Genomic DNA, 19,742 nt, shown 5'->3' with positions numbered 1-19,742 from the left:
CTGACACGTTCAATAAACGTTCAATAAATGAATACCACTAGGACTATGATTTCATGAACACCCGACGGACTTAGGTATATGGCCTGTCCCGACATCATTTTTCACCTCAAAACACTAACATAATGTACGCGTCCTTTAAATTCGATACTCCCGCGCCTCTCTCGTCGCTTGGCAACGACCAAGTTTTCCAATAAGCGACTAAGTGACGTTTAAATATTTCATGATAATGTGATTGGTCGCAGATGTCGTCTGCGAATTCAGTGTTGACATTCGTTCCTGGAAACAGGCAGGCCCATGCCGGTTCTCAGGTTGGCCTAGTTATAGGCTGTTAACTCCAGTTTCCACCGATTTTGCCGAAGACCCCCAAAATGCCGCCAACGACTGCGGAGACAGGTTTTTGGGGTGAAGTGACTTCCACGATAGACTGGTGTGAGAACAATTACGAAGTGCACCACTACATTGCTGAATTCTGTAAGTTGTTTATATATTATTTAGGCCAACTATATCAGGTGATGTATTGTATATACTGTTGTATATCCTTCGCATACAGCTAAAGCATGCGACTTTTCCAATATTTGCTATTGTCCTTATTGCTAGCTGTATATAGTTGCTATGTAGCATGTAGAACAACATGCATGAGCGCTTAGTTATACTCAAGGCTATAGACTCCAAGACATAAGGTTTTGCCCTGTGGGCCTATAGGCCTGTAGATGTCAGTTGGGCTTCTGTAGGGAATGTTCCAGTTGCATAGTGCTGGTGATGTGACAGCCAGCATCCTTTGCTTAATTTGCTGGTCTCTTTGGGCTTACATATTTGCCATTATCCTTGTCACATAATTAATACATGTACTCTCTTCTCCATTTATACATAATTACTACTCTCTTCTCCATTACATGCTTGCTACTCTCCTCTCCATTACATAATTGCTACTCTCTTCTCCATTATATAATTGCTACTCTCTTCTCCATTATATAATTGCTACTCTCTTCTCCATTGAATAATTACTACTCCCCTCTCCAATACATAATTACTACTCTCCTCTCCATTACATAATTACTACTCTACTCTCCATTACATAATTACTACTCTCCTCAACATTACATAATTACTGCTCTCCATTACATAATTGCTACTCTCTTCTCCATTATATAATTGCTACTCTCTTCTCCATTATATAATTGCTACTCTCTTCTCCATTAGATAATTACTACTCTCCTCTCCATTACATAATTACTACTCTCCTCTCCATTACATAATTACTACTCTACTCTCCATTACATAATTACTACTCTCCTCAACATTACATAATTACTACTCTCCTCTCCATTACATAATTGCTACTCTACTCTCCATTACATAATTACTACTCTCCTCCACATTACATAATTACTACTCTTTTCTCCATTAAATAATTACTACTCTCCTCCACATTACATAATTACTGTTCTCCTCCACATTACATAATTACTACTCTCCTCTCCATTAAATAATTACTACTCTCCTCCACATTACATAATTACTACTCTCCTCCACATAACATAATTACTACTCTCCTCCACATTACATAATTACTCTCCTCCACATTACATAATTACTACTCTCCTCTCCATTAATAAAAATAATCTTGAGTGTCATTTCACCCTCAGGTTTCCTTAAAACTGCTGATTTTCAAAGAATAAAAAGATATTTGTGCCATTAGGTTTTCTTAAATATATTATCAAAAAGCATATTTCTGTGATGGCCTGACTCTGTAGATTAAGAATCAACCACAGATTGAGAATTAATTCCACTTTGGTCCATCCCAGCCATGTATTTACCACATCTTGACATTTTGATAAGCTCTATGTGACTGTGCCACACTTCCGGTCGTGGATGAATACAGGTCTCTGCCCTTACGGGGCCATCAAAAATTCTCCTTATTTATGACCGATTCATGATAGGTTTCCTTTAACTGTTTTGAACCATCTCCAATCTTTCCAGGGAACACTGTCAGTAATTGCCTCCTTATCATTCCTGCCATAACCGGACTGGTGCTTTCTATCAAGGACAAAGCAGAGACCAGGTTTATATTATGTTACATTGGACTGCTGGGTAAGTCATTCTTAAAGGGAGTCTATAGGTAGCAGCCATGAAGGCAAGATAGAGTTACATGAAATTGCCAATAGGGGTGTTCACGCTTATACCAGAAATATATATGTATCGCTGAATTAAACATGACCCAGTCCCTTGACTGCATGTTAGTCACAGGAAGACCGCCAATTTGGCCCCCAGGCACCTGCCTATAGTCCCCCTCCAAGAAGTCTTGTGGTGTCATTCTCTATGTACTTTACACTGCGCCTCATTTTTGCCTCAGCGGTTTTAGTGTTACAACAAAGCTTTGGATATGTTGTCCACAAACAAAATGCGATGGGTTCCATTGTCCTGGGAGGTGTGCCTGTCCTCAGGATGAATTATCCTTGGGGGGGGGGGTAAACTGTATATTTTCTGGAGATGAATTTATTTGCACTTCTTTTGCAGTTGTGGGTCTCGGATCCTGGTGCTTCCACATGACACTCAGATATGAAATGCAGGTAAGTGCTTTAATTTTGATAACCAACTGGAAGAGTAAAAACGTTGGATCGATAGTCAGCTGGAAGAGTAGAAATCCTGGAGAAATTGAATTTTTAAATAACCAGCTGGAAGAGTCAAAACACCTTGAAAATGGATAAGAAGAGTAAAATATCTTGAGAAATCATAATCTGAAGAGTCCTACTGTCTATCCTTGGAATTACATGTATATCAGTCATCAGCTGGAAGAGGCAAAACATCCTAGGATGATAACCAGCTGGATGAGTGAAAATAAGTCCAGGCTTTCCTCTCTCCATTGCAGTTACTGGATGAACTTCCCATGCTATGGGGTGGATCCTGTCTCATATACTCAATGTAAGTGAACTCCTTTTGGAGGGCCCAGAAAGAATTTTTATTGTTCCACCGGGAAGAGCCAAGGATTGTATTTCTGCATGAACCCGGTGGCTTTCAAGGAACTACAGTAGAACCTCTCAATTAAGAACACCCTTGAGTCTTAGAAGTGCTGTCCTTAATTGAGAGGTGTCCTGATTACAGAAGTCAAATCAAATGGAAATGACCAACTTGGGACCAAATGCATTGGCCTTAATAGAGAGGGTGTCCTTAGTAGAGAGGTGTCTGCTAAGGTAGGTTCCACTCTACATTCCTGACTCTTCACAACAAGCTTGAGGCAGAATATGAGAAAAAGTAACGAGAAGAGGGTCTGTCGGATGAGACTAAAAGCCGTGGTCCCTTGTACCCGAGTGTCTATGCTAGGGCAAGTAAAAGATCCACAGTTGACAGTGGCCTGAAGTGGACTCCATACCTCCGGCAAAACAGCCAATAGGATTTATATACAAAGTCTGTGTGCCAATGACATTGACAGTGACAATGACAATGCACAGCCAGCACTGCACTGCACAACTTGATGTTAAGTGTACTATCCTTGTACGAATAAATAAATGAATAGATTATCTTCTCCTTTTGCAGTATTGAAGTTGGTGCTAAACCAAATGTTCATAATAAGACAGTCATAGCAGTATTGACCTCATATTGTAGTATTGTGACCTTGGTGAGTATGAGCATTTAAAATCTTTCAAATAGAGTTTACTTGAGAGACACCACATTTCAGTTCAGGAATATTTCCAAATGAAAAATACAAAAAAATATGCAGACATTTAGATCAGCCCTTCACGGGACCACTGTCTTGGTACCAAAAACATACGTCAGTCATGTTGGCCAAATTGATGTCATGCCATGTAAAATCCAAGTGATGTTATGCAGTCACCGACGGTCGGGCACTTGAAGAATGTGGCATCACGCCGCAGCAAAGTTGGTGAATTTTTCTGAAGGCCCTCATTTTACAATGCGCTGCTCACATTTCTCGAGTATTTGTACCCGTATTTTTTGATTTCTTTGAATAGTTCGCAGCTTCTCAAGTAAGAGAGGAACTGAATAAACTTCTGATATAAAGATCTCAAGAAAAGGGACTTGGTTTTGAATGTCATATTCATATTCTCAGTTTTTTTCATGTTTTCAGATATATTTGATCAGTCCACAATCGCTGCTCTTCCAGCTAGCTTTCGGCCTTCTCGTCACAATAAACATGCTGGCCCCTCTCCCTCTCTTCCGGTGAGTCACAGTTTATGACAGCCTCCTGCTATTCCTGACCTTTGTACCTTTTGAGTTGAAAAGTGGTAGGAGTTAAAATCACGGTGCCTCACCCATAGGCACTTTTGTGTCTTGACTTTTCTGTAAAGGTTGTAATTGAAAGTTCTATGCCGTTCGTCACAAATTTGAAAAATGTACAATGTAATTGAATTGAAAAAATTCCAACTGCGTATAAACACATACTGAATATGAATTTCAACACATATTCAACACAAATTTGAAATATGTACAATGTATTTGAATTGAAAAAATTCCTACTGCGTATAAACACAAACTGAATATGAATTTCAACATTGCTGTTGGGTAGACAGATATGCAAGTACATTTACTTAACAGGTGTACCAAGTTTCAGCTAAGTTGCAAGTTAATTACGAATGGCATACCCCTTTAATGGTCTTGGCACAGTCCAAATCTGACCATTTAACCTGTAGTGGTGAAAAAGCTGACTCGCGGGTTAAAAGCGGTCAAAAATCCCCCCTAAGTTAAGACTCCCCAAACCCTGAAATTATCATGCATAACGTACAACGAAAATTTCATGGTTTGACAGGCTAGGATAGGTCTATTTGGCTTTGAAAACGACGACAACGACGACGACAACGACGACGACGACTGCAGTTTTTGGTGATGTTGGTTCATTTTGAACCAAAATAAAAAGTGAAAAAAATGTTTGTACTTGGTTCATTTTGAGGAAAAAAAAAGAAACCGTCTAAATTTGCGTCATTGGCGTGTCATTGACGTGCTACCCAGTGCGTAGGTCACGCGAAAGTCACGAATGGAGAGTTACATGTAAGCACGCACTGGTGCATCATTGACGCGCGTACGTTGCACGTCACTGACGCGAAGCAGGATGTCAGTTGTGAATTGGACTGTATTTTCCTAAAAACGACTGGTTTTCTTTTCAGAAAATATCAATACTCAAAGGGGCTGGCTGTCGCTTCATATGTAGCATATTTCAGTGCATTCCTAGTCTGGATCATAGATACAAATTTCTGCCCACATGTTAGGTATGTATAGCATTTGCCAAAGCAGTATGTTAAAGGGACTATTAAGTCAAGATGTTTGGATAAGATTGACATGGCAACATTATATGAATTTTAACACACCAAGTTGATATCCACGTGATGTTTAAGGGAGATATTTAAGGGGACTATTAAGTCGAGATGTTTGGATAAGATTGACATGGCAACATTATATAAAATTGTGTCACACCAAGTTGATGTCCACGTGATGTTTAAGGGAGACATTTAAGGGGACTATTAAGTCGAGATGTTTGGGTAAGATTGACATGGCAACATAATATAAATTGTGTCACACCAAGTTGATATCCACGTGATGTTTAAGGGAGACATTTAAGGGGACTCTTAAGTCAAGATGTTTGGGCTGAATTGACCTGGCAACATAATATAAATTGTGTCAGACCAAATTGATGTCCACGTGATGTTTAAGGGAGACAGCAGTAGGCCAAATTTAAGTTAAACAAAGTACATTTAACTGATAGGAGACTTCCCTCTCCGGTTTCCTCCTACTTTCATTACAATCCCCAATATTGTTTGAAGATCTATGAATGCCTTTGTTGTCACTCAGCTCTCAATGTTCTACTCCACCTGTTCAAAACTTTGGGGGATTGACCTCAAATATGAAAATTTCTAACTGTGTAAATATGCAATGAATAGGCCAATAAATTGTCTAAAATCATCATAATATGATGCGATTGTATAGGTGAACATGAAAGGCGAACCCCTTTAAAGCTATTAACACTTGTATGAAGAATACGATTATCGCTGAATTAAATGTAACCATGCCCCTGACTGCATAGTAATCACCTCAAGACACCTGTCATACTGGGCCTGGTTGCCTGGTCTGTGTTTGCAGTAACATTGCATGACGTCAAGTCCTGACACTACGAATTATGAATAAAATGTACTAAGGAATATAATGCTTAGTTGAGGGAAAGCCAGTGTTTGCCTCTAATGCGACTGAAGAACTTGGCCCAAGGGTACACGTATATGAAGACAGTTTAGGTTGTCATCAATTTTGATGAGGGCTATATGAAGTTACTATAGGTTGTCAGGAATTTTGCTGCCATATCAGGGCTGTATGTAGTCAAATATTGGTTATCAGTAACTTTATAATATAGGTTTGTTGTCAGCAAGATACAGGGCTAAATGCAGTCAATAAGCCAACAATTAAGTGCATTTTTTGTGCTGACCTAATTTTCTAAAAGACACGGCGCAAAGTTATGGGTAACTTGTATTCAGAATCTAGCTGCGGCTGACATGACATGGACATGAGTGGCCCTGCAGAAAGTCGTAACGATAGCCAGAAGTAGAGACAACTCCCTGTATTGGAATTCATGCCTGTCTAGACGATTGTCATATGTTTTGCTATCATACAGAGATTCAGTGGAACCTCCCTTAGCAGACACCTCTCTATTAAGGACAACCTCTGTATTAAGGACACTAGTTCTGGTCCCAAATTGGTTGTTTCCATTCAATTTGACCTCTCTAATCAGGACACCTCTCTATTAAGGACAGCACTTGTCAGTACCGAGGGTGTCCTTAATAGAGAGGTTCTACTCTATATGCAGTCGATAACACTTCAGCATGAATAAATGAATGAGAATTGCCTTATTCTTTCAGATTATTTCGAGAGAACATGTTTTCACCTATTAGACCTTTTACTCAACTACACGCCTGGTGGCATGCTGGTGCAGGGATGGGGACGTATATGGCAACAACATTCACCCTGCATGCCAGGGGATTGTACTTAAAAAAAAATGCACAGCTTAAGGTATGATGATTTTGAGCTTTACTTACACTCCTAAGCCAGTGGCTGTGGTTTCATTTGAAGTGTCATTATTTTGACCATTTGAAGTTTCATTTGACCAGCACTATGGAGTTAGAGTCACTGCTGGGGAGTGTAAAACTCTTTTAGCACATGTTTTGGCAGAGCTTGACCTACACTCCTAAGCCAGTGGTTTCATTCGAATTGTATGACCAGCATTATGCCTTCATGTTATCACCATGGATACCAAAACAATTTGGGTGTGGGGGATCAAAGGTCTGTAGCAAAATTGTCAAAACATTGCGCGTGTTCAGTTCCGGTAGATCAAAAGCTCACTTTAGAAATCACTCACTATATATACAGCGATAAAAATACTAATTTTATTCTTTCAATATATATATATCATCATTATTGTTATACATATATATTGTCACGTTCTAGTCAGACGACATTCACATATTATGGAATTGATCCTGAAAGCCGTAAAAAATTATTTTGTTTCATTTTCTGTTTTCAGATTGCCTATGGAATGGTATATGTACGGCAGGATAAATCACCATAATTCGTAGCTAATAGGACAGGTGCGAAATTCAGCAAATGTACAGTAGCTTTACGAAGGAAAATTTTCCGTCCCCATCGATAATGAATGTTGCCAGTGTGTGCGTCTTACTTTATCATGAAGGTAAAGCCGGTAACGCCGGTGAACTATCAATTCTAACACCTGTGAGCTATTCCTTTACAGATATCTTTATATCTGATAGTTTTTGGTTCCGGTTAATTGGTCGAGCTAAGTGTGCAGAGTTCTTCAACTTGTAGTTAGGCGGCGCTGGGGTGCTGTCGTACAAAGACAAGAAATATACCTAGTTCTCTCCAGCTTCATGTGAAATAGACACTACTTGATTAGGTATGTAAGTACTGTTTGGTGTACTTAGATCAACAGAGTGGTGTCTATAAATAGAACATCTGATCAGGTGGACTGCTGCTCACAGCAGATCTGCAGAAATAGGGAGATGTATACTGCCTTTAATAAACTGCTGGCTCTATCAAATAACCTGAACCATAATTTTTCCTCACCATCGATAATTGATAATACTCGTCTGGGCCCGTCAGCGGCCATTTTGTTGTATACTGTGATCGTCGTTGCTATGATTTACCATGGAGTGCGGTGAAATTGGTCCTTGGGGTGAAAATGCCCCCAGCTCACCTGGCCCTATTTGGCTAAATATGATAATTTTAGCCCATTGAGCTGTCTTTTACATCTTTTTGCACATTGATTCATGCAGTTGAAATAGAGGGTTCAAGCTGGGGGTGAAAAATGTATGGGACAATTTGACCCCACATGGGGTCAGTGTCACCCCACCTTGGTACTGAGCAAACTGTGTCTGATTTCTTTTCTCCTTCCCCAAAATTGGTTGGAGAAATGGTTGATGCATGCCTGTTGAAGTCATGTTATTAACAACTGGTGTTTATGGGACTGCTAGTTTGGATCCTGAATGCCTTTTATCTTAAGGAACACATTGAGGGGGAATTGGGGTACCGGTCCTGGCATCCTATTACAAAGTCAGTTATCAAGAGTTTGGAATATGAATTTTTTTGCAGTCAGCCCAAGTGCAAAAAGGTCAACATCTTCTGTTCCCACTGACCTGCTTTTCACAGAGCGGGTCAAAACTTTGACCAACGCTTACAATAAATACATGTAAGATGAATATAATAAATATACTGGTATTTATTTATCTCATGATGTGAAAGTGTTATTTGTAAGTCTTTCGAATTAATTATTGAAGATACTTTTGATGAACTTAAAACGAGTCCATTGTAATTAGTGTTTTGCAAGATTTATACTTTTTACTCTCGAATGTGAATGATCTGAGGACCAAGTTTTTAAGAATATTTATGGATTTATACTCGACTGTGTGTTACTCGTCAGATTGACATTTGTTTGTTGTTTTCATCTGTACTTAAACATTACTCATTAACAGCTGTTTGAAGATATATACTGGGTGTAAAAAAGTCTTGGTACTTTTAAAATCGAATAACATTTTTAAATCTTTTTTTCGAAAGAGTTTCTAGCAATGAAAAATGGCTTTTTCATCCTTGGAACTGTGATAGAAAAAGATGTTAAAAAAGTTAATCAATATCAAATTAAAAGTTGCAAGACTTTTCTTCTCCCTCATATGTTGACGTTTTGTTTGTTAACCTATTGTATAATCATTAATGAGCTATCAAGTAGTAGCTGTAAGGTAAAATGTAAGCTGTAGATCTTCATTTTAGCGGTTACAAAATTTCCGAAAATTGTTTTCTGCAATTTTTAAATTTTTAAATTTTGCAAATCTAGGTTATTTGCAAAATCCGGTGAAGAAAATGTTATGGTTTTCAGTTTTTAATCGAGAATGAAGTGGTTTGAAACAATCCATTGAGAAAACAAACTTGCTACAAATTTAAAGGGGCAACTTGGGAATGAGATATGATGGTTTTTCAGACAAAAATTGCTTCCAGCGGGATTCACCCAACAACTGCACTAAACAATGCACTCAAACTGGGTGTGTCCATAGGCCTACCTGAGTTTCACAAATCCTGTCCAAAACTGCCTCACAACCCTAGCAAAAATCTTATACAGATAAGAATCAGTGCGTTACTACCAGTGGCGGTGCATGGTGGCAAGTGGAGGTATTATCCTCCTGGCTTGGTAAATCCCAGGCCCAGTTAGATTGTCCCTTTAAATTGCTCTTTGGTTCCGGTGAAGAATTTATCAATATTTTAATGCACCTTTTTGCTGCTGTTACACAACGACATATTTTGTGATGTTTTAGTCTGTATGCATTCCTACTGCTGAAATTTAACTTGCGTGTGTGTATGCATTGTATGTGGGCTTAAACATGCTTCCCGAAATTGGTGGCTTGTATTGGAACTAACTTTTTCCCCTTGTCCGTCATTAAAGGCATTCAAGTGTGTTGGTCAACCATGACTATCTCCTTTGTCCCGCCACCATAAGGCCTAGTTTCCCCTTATGACATCACTATTTCGGACACTCAGCGCCCCATTTCTGGAAAGGTGTATACAGGGTGTAAGGTCAGAATTTGCCACCCTATTTCAGTAATAGCCTATTTCAGCAATATCCACAGCAAAAGTTATTTTGGTACAAAATGATTTAAAAATTGATGTGTTTTGACAAATCAACGTGTGCATGTACATGCGTACATGTAAAATTGATAAGGATAACTCACATGGGGCAATTCTTTAATGCGTCTAATCTTGGCTGCAATCTACTTCAACCTAAAGATTACCAAGACAACATGAATTTTCAACCATGTGTGCCCATAGATCATTAGCGTTCTTCCGGTAATTAGAATATTCAAATTATGAGAGAAACTCTGGAAGATACAGTCCAAGTCACAAATGACATCCATCCTGCTTCGCGTCGCAACGTATGAGAGAGTTGAGCAGCAAGTTGCATGTCAGTGACGCGCTTATCTCTCTATGTTTGACATAAATTACATGCGACCTGTGTGCGATCTACGCATGTCAATGACGCAAATTTAGTGATGACAATTGTGATTTCAACTGTAAGTGATGAAATTCGAGTTATTTATTAATTTTTTCTGTGTTGTGACTTTTACATCTTGAGTCTTTAAAAGGAAAGTGTGAACCACAAAATTTTCATGCCTTATTTGTGCATTTCGTGAAAATTTCAAAAAATTATTTTTAATTTGGTGGATTATGAAATTTCGTTCAGTTTTTGCTACCAGAAAAATCTGTTTTTTCGTTTTTACGAAATCCGTTATAAGCGCAAATAAACATAAAAATTTGATGGTTTACGGTACAAAAATGTACCATTTGTCAGTTTATGGTACCAAAATATACCATTTGTCAGTTTATGGTACCAAAATGTACCATTAGTTTTTGCATCCTATCTATTCCTATGCATTGTTGACCTAGAACGTTTGAACGTTTAAAATCATGAATTGTACAACTGAAAATTAGCATAATGAATTTGAAAATAAAAAATTTCTTGAGAAAATTGAACTTGTATTTGTTTTGTTTATTTACTTTCTCTCGTGGCATGATTCTGGAGCTTTCAACAGAAGAGTTGGTAGATTCCATTAAGAATCTTTCCAAATTAAGCTAACCTATGACGCCAACCAGATAAATCGCAAATCGGGCATTCAAATCAGCCGTTTAAAGGACAAATACGTCTTGGCACCGAAAAAGCCGTAGGCCAAATTTTGTTGACAAAAGTGACATCACACGATGTAAAATCCCAAGTAGAAATCATTGTGTCACTGACTGCAGGGCACTGCATCAACAGGGATCATCCCATTGCAGCAGAAGCGGGTATTTCTTCTTCAGCGTTCGCTCAGCACTTGGAGGTGATTTTCTCCAGGGAGTATTCCTCCTCCAAGGCAGGATTGAGCTCATCCCACTCGGAGGTGAGTATGGTGTCATAGACCACCTTGTGAGTCACACGATGCAAACTTGCATTTCATGCCAAATATTTGAGAGAGATTGCCCCCCCCCCATTCCTACGGCCATATGTAGTGTTTATTCTGTCTGGTAGCCATAGCTTGTCCATCCTCATGGTCTATGATACCTCCTTTAAATGAAGGCAGGTTCATAAGATACAAAAACCTTGGTGGTCAAGATGTCACAGGGCTGTCTTGGCACAGTAGTCTCCCTTGGGTTTTCTTCCAGCTTGTAGAGTGTTGCCTCTCCTTACGACTGCTACACATATCACATTGGACCAATAGCAGCTACTTGCTGAACCTCGTGGTCTATGACATCTCCTTTAAATGTAGCCTGGTTGATAAGATGCAAAAACCTTGGTGGTCAAGATGTCACAGGCCTGTCTTGGTGTAGTACATTCCCTCAGTTTTCTTCCAGTCATTTCTGCTTGTAGAGTGTTATGGCTGCTTCACATATCACATTGGGCCATAGCAGGTCCATTCCTAACCTCCTGGTCTATATATATATCCCCTTGAAGTGTAGCAAGGTTGATAAGATGTAAAAACCTTTGTGGTCAAGATGTCACAGGCCTGTCTTGGTGTAGTACATGCCCTCGGTTTTCTTCCAGTCATTTCTGCTTGTAGAGCGTAATGGCTGTTTCACATATCACATTGGGCCATAGCAGGTCCATTCCTAACCTCCTGGTCTATATATATATCCCCTTGAAGTGTAGCAAGGTTGATAAGATGTAAAAACCTTTGTGGTCAAGATGTCACAGGCCTGTCTTGGTGTAGTACATTCCCTGGGTTTTCTTCCAGTCATTTCTGTTTGTAGAGTGTTATGGCTTCACATATCACATTGGGCCATAGCAAGTCCATTCCTAACCTCCTGGTCTATATATATATCCCCTTGAACTGCAGCCAGGTTGATAAAATGCGAAAGCCTTGGTGGTCAAGATGTCACAGGCCTGTCTTGGCATATTTTCTTCCAGTCATTTCTGCTGCAAGAGTGCGGGACTTGCCTCTTTTTATGTCTGCCTTTACACTGGGCTGGGTCTGCAGGGAGCTGCATGTGAGGAACCATCTCCATAGAGTCCTACACTATCATGGAAATGATGCAGTGGTCAGTGAAATCAGGGGCTCAACACATTTTCCACATATTCTTTTACTGATAGGACTTAACAAATTTTTCTGGTTGACCGACAGTTTTTGCTTGGAACTCCACACTAAATTTTTCTGGTGACCCCTGAGCTTGGGGTGCAGGGTTAACATTCACCGCTGCATGGGTGTTTTTGGATACCAGTAAGCTTTTTGCCATCCCGTTTTTAGCAAGGGAGAGGAGACCATTTCGAGCATCTTTGGCAAGGGAGAGTCCATTCAAGCCAGGGGTCACCTGAATGAGGTTTCTTGTTTGCCCAGGCATAGGGTTGAAAGAGCCGTGATTCTTTTGGTGTTGAACCCAAAATCTTAGTGCCTACCTGACTTGGGTAGGGGTCCCTAAGGTACCTCATGTTCCTGACCACATCAGGACCGTTTGTTTTACTCCTGGTAGAGCTACCACCTCACTGTTGTCTTGAAGACAGCCTCAAGACTACATGGCAAGTCAAGCAGCTTGAGAGCCTGGGGAATCAATACTAGCCTCAAGACTACATGGCAAGTCAAGCAGCTTGAGAGCCTGGGGAATCAATACTAGCCTCAAGACTACATGGCAAGTCAAGCAGCTTGAGAGCCTGGGGAATCAATACTAGCCTCAAGACTACATGACAAGTCAAGCAGCTTGAGAGCCTGGGGAATCAATACTAGCCTCAAGACTACATGGCAAGTCAAGCAGCTTGAGAGCCTGGGGAATCAATACTATCCTCAAGACTACATGGCAAGTCAAGCAGCCTGAGAGCCTGGGGAATCAATACTGTAAACCCATTATTCAGGAGGTGGCCTCATTAGAGAGGTCAAAATCGAAAGTTAATGAGTTTCCGTCAAAAACTAGCGTCTTTAACAGAGAAGATTCCTTCATACAGATCCCGATCTTGATGGCCTAGTGGTTAAGGTAACCCCTTTGTAAACGGAAGGTCGATGGTTCGAAGCCCGCTGGTAACCTTGTTCCAATGCGGCTGTTGGTTAGCTGGAAGGTAGTTATATATAGGGTACAAACTGCCTCCTTGCTAGGCGCCTGGCATCAGAGATAGGAGATAGGGAGTAAAGAGTGTCTCATAATCCAAAAGCTGGCTGGCCCCTTCATTGGGGGTGACACTATAATAAACAAACTTGACTTTACAGAGGGTGTCCTTAATAGAGAGGGAGTTTGTAATGGAGAGGGTGTCTTTAACAGCGAGGCATCTGCTAAGGTAGGTTCCATAGTTTCTATCAGCCTCTGACAAGCTCGTTGTGTCATATAAAGACAGACACAGGACATAAACAATTTCATTCCAATTCATCTCCAGGATGTTCCATGGACCAGCTGGTTATCAAGTTGCCCTAGATTGCCGACTACCAGCTGGTTATCGAGTCGCTATAGACTGCTGAACAAATGCACGCAAAGCTCATAAATTCAGTGTAAATTATTTAATGAAGACACTGCATCCAGAGAAGGTTCACATCATAACATTATGCTACGTACAAAATTAATTCAATACAATGTAGCTAGCCATGTGCACATGCACACATCAGAACATCTGTCAGTTACAACAGGTAAAGTCCACATTTAGGGATTCTGAAAGGAGAGTTTAGAGAACCTTTTGGCTGTCAGGGATGCCATACAATATTTTGTGTACTACCCAAGAGTTTATGAGCGGTTTTCCTCTTATTTTTAAGCGAGTAAATTTTGGCGAAGTACCCAACATTTTGGCAATATAGGCCTATGGGCATTCTTTGGCTCTGAAGAGCTTGCACACACCTCAAATACACTATTATGACTGTTGGTCTATGACACACTTATTGACACATTGCTCAATTATCCATTTTTTGCCTGGCTAGAGATGTCACACACTCAGGCCAGGATAAGATTGTGCTCTGACTTGCAGTACACAAGTGATTTTGTGCTACAGGCAATTCTTATTGCTCACATTCACATTGAAAAGCTCTTACTGAAAATACAATGTACTACAAACACTGTACATGTAAGTAACAGTTAATTAGCGGCAGTATACATCAGGCCTATCACCCCATACGTCCTTATGAGCAATGAGCTAAAGGACAGTATTACATAGATTTACCCGGTTCTTACCAAGTTCAATATAAGATCAGACACTGCACTGCAATCAAGTAAGTGGGGTTTATAAAACGTCTGATCAGGTAGACAGTGCTACTAAAGGCACATCTGCAGGTATATTCCAAGCAAATACTGCTACTAATTTACTGCTAATGTAGGCATTTATATAGGCCTATTCCATTTTAACATGTTAGTTCTCAATGCAGCCGCAGAAATGAGGCAATCAGTGTTGGCTGCCATTTTACAGCCTGTTTTTAGGCTGGGGGCAGGCTCATTTTGGGTACATGCCCATACTGGCAAGGGGGCTAATATTGTTCGAACAAAAAACACAATTGGCTGTACATCACTCCTCACACACATGATTTGAAATCTCTATATGAACAGCCCCTCGTACAATCATTCAGTGACAACTTTAGGACGCTTAAAGGAGAACGCCGTTCGTAATTTATACTGGTGGTGCAGGAAAATAGAAATGCAGTTATACACAATGCTGTAATGCAGTTTTCATACAAATTTCCTGAAACTTGGTACAATGTACATGTAGTTATTTGTACACATACTTATTTGTACATGTATATCTGTTGCCAAGATTCATATCCAGTGCGTATCTACACATTTTGACATTTTGACATTTTCAATTTCAATTACAAATTTCAAATATTCAACGTACGGCGTAGGCCTTTAATTTGATAGTGGTAAACGAGACCAGAGGGAATTGCTTGCGCGTTGCTATGGTTACAATGGCAGCCAATACCAATTATGGCAGCGGGAACAACCATAATCTAATAATTAAAATTATATCATCAAATATGCAGGAGACAAAATATACAAAAATAAATGTTTTTAAGATAAGAAAGAATATAGAATTGAGTTTTAAATACGGATACATATACATTAGGAAATACTGTTTGTTCTTCATTCATCAGATCCCAAAAAGGTTGACCCACTGAATTGGTCACATTTAGTTACCGGTGTCAATAATCAATTTAAGTTTGAATTCTCAAATCAGCTATTCACTGCACTGCAAAAGGAGCGTTGCGATTCGAGATGGCTGGGCCAAGGAGAAAACCAACTGCTGACACGTCTGTCTGCTTCATTTTTCTTCAGCTTGTCATGGACTTGTTTTCACAAAGTCAGTGTGTTTTTGTCCGAGTCTTCCATTTCAAATGCATCACAATGATCATCATTGATAGAACTAGGTTGAATCAGCGATGTAAATTTTCCAATTTTAGGCAGAGTTCAGACTTTTTCCTCTCACAAAATGCTAAATTTGACAGCTGAAGCAGAAATAACTCGTCTCCACTCTCTGTGGATCTTTGAATTTTCAAAATCGGACCAAAAATAAGCATTTTAGACGCGTTTTTGTTCATGTGAGCGCTGACAACACTTTTTCAAGTAAAAAAATGTCCGACTTTTGCCTTCGTTGGTGGTTGGTATCCCTGGTTGAAAACACCGGCCCCACCCACTCACACTGACCTCGACAAACTGATTAGTGTTGGGTGGACAATAATCATCATACACTCGTGGTTTCAACAGATCCTTCGGGTCCTTTTAACGATTAAAAAATTCAAAAAACAGTCTTATACAAAAATTGATGTAAGTACAAAGGTCAGAAATAACATATGACAGAGAGACATCATTATCTCTAACAAGAAGAAAAAATTAACAAAATATACAGTAGAACCTCTGTATTACGGACACCCTCAGCGCTGACAAGAGATGTCCTTTATGAAAGGTGTCCTGATATGAGAGGTCAAATTCAAGGGAAATAACCAAGTTGGGACCAAAATTGGTGTCCTTAATAGAGAGGTTGTCCTTAATAGAGAGGTGTCCGCTGAGGGACGTTCAACTGTAGAGTGAAACCTACCTAAACGGACATCCTCTGCATCAGGGACAGTGATGGGTTGTTTTTACACAATTTGATATCTGTATTCAGGACACCACCCTGCCAAGGACAGCACTTGTGTGTACCAATACAAGTATCAATTCGTGTCTTGTACCCCCCCCCCTCCTCAAGGGTACGACACCTTATCACCCTATAACGACATCTTAAGGCTCAAGCATCACCCTTTTTTCACCAATGCTTTTTCTTTCGTCAAGACATCACCATCAACAATATATCAGTTATCACCGTCATATACAGTAACCGAACTAATTTTACTTGGTAAGGCTGTATGTTCGACAAGACATCGACACATTAGCATCCTTATTCTTTCCAGCTTCGCCAAATTTTCACTAAAGGAAAAATAAATACTACTCAAGCATCGGCAAAGATTAGTGGTGATAGCTTAACTACCCTTGAGGAGGGGGGGGGGTACAAGAAACGAATTGATACTTGCACAAGGTCTCCTTAAAAGAGTTTCTACCGTTATAGCAAAACAAGACTTGACAGTGTTGCCAAGAGACACTAAGCTAACAACCCCAAGCTACGAATCCAACGACAGCTCGACTTTATAACAATTCTCAGAGCTACATCAACCAATTCGTGTTTTTAGGTTCATGCACCACAAATGTGACCCGCTCTACCAAAACTAGGCGCTGGTCGCATCTGAACTTGACAGGTTGATACGGACTTGTTGTTCATTTCCCTATTGTAGACCTTTTGTGAAATGTGACCAAATCAGTTTGTAATAGATTTCACAAAAGGTCTACAATAGGGAAATGAACAACAAGTCCGTATCAACCGGTCAAGTTCAGATGCGACAAGCGCCTAGTTTTGGTAGAGCGAGTCACAAATTGTTGGTTGGACTAGAACTGGGGGATTGCTAATCCTCGAAAGAGTAATTCTGCCGTGAAAATTCATCACAGGCAATAATTTCAAAAAGTACCTTCTATGTTCTCTGTCCCCTTGCGTACATTTCACCAGAAAATGGCCATCACCAGTAAGTCCATTTCACCGGAAAATGGCACTAAAGCCTAAAATTACTTGGAAAAGCTGTCGGTATTTCACTTCAGCATGTTCAAATGGCTCGCTTTTGGTCATTTCTTGGCCGCTTTTCAGATAAGAGTGAGATACTTACTGGTGAAATATAATATTTTGTTCAACTACCGTGCTAGCGTTTTTTTCTTGTGAAATGGACTATAGTGTAAAATAATCCCTTTCCAAAAACCTACAGTCGTGCTCTTATGCTAAATACACACACTACAAACATGCAACATTAAATCTTATTATGGAGTCCTAAAAAAATCACAGAGAATGCCAAGTATGAAGTCAGAGTGTGCACACTTTCAAAACCATTCCCAATCGCGGAAAAATTTAGACGTGTACATACTCTCCCTTCATTGGTACCGCTATTGTTTTGGCATCACCGGAGAGGATTCCAAAAACCTCAGAATGCAAGAACCAAACGAAAAACAAATCACCAGTGTCGGACTACGTTTCAGTGGGGAAAAAAGCTACTGGCGTTATATCAGTAGGCGTCTCATAAGTAACCATCACAATCGTTTTGTGCCGCTGGAAATTTCGTAGAACTAGAACCAAACTTTGAAGAAATCAGCCCAGCAAAACAAAAGGATGTTGACATATGCTTCTGAAAAAGTCCATAAACTGGCCATTGCACATTTCTTCGGTTTGACTAATGCATAATCATTTTCAAAGCAGCATTCAAAAGATATGTTGAAATTCCCTCGCCTAGGCTATTTTATCCAAAGCTATCGGTACAAAGATACCTGTGCATCCCTGCCTACACAGGCAGGGTTAAACATGATTTATTCAGGTGTCAGTATCATCAAGATTAGATTTAATCCATACTTGGTATTATCAAAATAAGGTAAACCCTAGTCTTTATTCAATCTTGCAAGATCATCTCTGCACGACACAAAAAACTCGTTACGAGTTCTTGATGACATCAAGTTCTCTACAAGGATGCATTAAGTGGTTTATGATGTCAAGATGCAGTGCATGCCAATGTACAGCGTGATGTAGAAGCCCATACTGTGCATCACAACACACAATACTGCAAATACACTCGGGTGACATAGCGTCGCCAGACCTCTACATGTAAGCAGCAGTTAATAAGAGGTAGTACGCATCTGGCCTATACCTGATCAACACTATCTCCTGATCAGTCTATTTATAAACCCAAAACAGTTGATCGCCACGCACCAAACAGAACTCACAATCAACGTGATCAAGCAGCATCTATTTTTATAATACAGAACCTCGGGATAACCAGATATAACTATGCAATACTATCCTTAAAGCAGGCACTGAAAATGATGAAAGGGATGATAGGCCAGATGTCTACTGCTTCTAATTAACTGCCAAAGTCAGACAATGAGTCATTCAATAATCCTGCTGGTATATTCCCGTATTGTGGTATAAGAAGAATTGATTTTATGCAGCATTTGGACATCGAATAATCGTTACATCTCCCTGATCGTTACATCTCCCCCATATGTTACATCCTCCCATACGTTACATCTTCCTATACGTTACATCATGGTGACACTAGCTTCCTCTTTGTTGTCTTCCTTCTCGAAGAACATGAAATCCTGAAATAGAAAACATTACCATGGTAACGATTTGATGAGTAAAAACCTTTTCTTGAGTAAGGCCGCCCTAAACCCCTTCTACTAGGGTACAAATTAGGAGTAATAAAACTTGAAACTGTCATTGCACTTACATTTATGTTGAAATTATTGGCCCACAAATTCAGGCAGAAGTACACTAATTTCCCTCATCAAAATTTCTTTCCATCTTCTGTATTACTCTATGACTTTCTTTGTATTTCATAATAATTCCAATTAGGCTTGATCGATGAACAATTAGGCTTGATCCATAAACAATTAGGCTTGATCCATAAACAATTAGGCTTGATCCATAAAGTTATTAATTTGATTCCGATTATCAGCAGCCGCCTTGATTTTTGGCGCCCGGTGAAATTATTTGAATATCAAATACATCAAACACAAACAGCCGCATCAAAGGAAAGCCGTATCAAAGTAAATTATCAGTTGACTTTTAAGGTTTCTTTTCCTAAATCAAAAAGGGACAAGATTTGGAAAAGCAACTCAAATTGTGAGGAGTTTATTCAATACCTGAAGACTGAAAATGAAGGCGCACGAGGGTTAATGTGAAATGTTAGCGATTGATA

At 39.7% G+C, this 19,742-nt stretch overlaps 2 protein-coding genes across 9 annotated transcripts in view; one reads left to right on the top strand and one right to left on the bottom strand.

Moving 5' to 3' along the window:
* The first annotated feature begins 253 nt into the window (after positions 1 to 253).
* On the top strand, positions 254 to 11,022 carry LOC135494839 (alkaline ceramidase 3-like). The gene is made up of 9 exons (XM_064783127.1): positions 254 to 471; positions 1,981 to 2,091; positions 2,518 to 2,570; positions 2,870 to 2,922; positions 3,535 to 3,616; positions 4,085 to 4,176; positions 5,118 to 5,219; positions 6,855 to 7,005; positions 7,517 to 11,022. Exons 1-9 carry the CDS (start codon positions 369 to 371, stop codon positions 7,559 to 7,561), a joined length of 792 nt encoding a protein of 263 aa, XP_064639197.1. The 5' UTR covers positions 254 to 368; the 3' UTR covers positions 7,562 to 11,022.
* Positions 11,023 to 13,971: 2,949 nt separating this feature from the next.
* LOC135495159 (phospholipid scramblase 1-like) overlaps positions 13,972 to 19,742 on the bottom strand; it is a 31,738-nt gene continuing 25,967 nt past the window's right edge. For 6 of the 8 annotated variants that reach the window (XM_064783615.1, XM_064783607.1, XM_064783613.1 and 3 more), the window contains one exon: positions 13,972 to 19,140. Coding sequence is in view for 3 of the 8 variants with exons in the window: in XM_064783611.1 (XP_064639681.1) it covers positions 19,081 to 19,140 (60 nt within the window). In the remaining 5 variants the exon portion in view is untranslated. The remainder of the gene's footprint in view (positions 19,141 to 19,742) is intronic. The other 2 variants (XM_064783610.1, XM_064783609.1) reach the window with 2 other exon arrangements.

This window comes from Lineus longissimus, chromosome 10 (assembly GCF_910592395.1).
Source record: "Lineus longissimus chromosome 10, tnLinLong1.2, whole genome shotgun sequence".
Classification (NCBI taxonomy): Eukaryota; Metazoa; Nemertea; class Pilidiophora; order Heteronemertea; family Lineidae; genus Lineus; species Lineus longissimus.
Note: the sequence above shows the minus strand (reverse complement) of the source record. Positions and strands in the feature narration are given on the sequence as shown.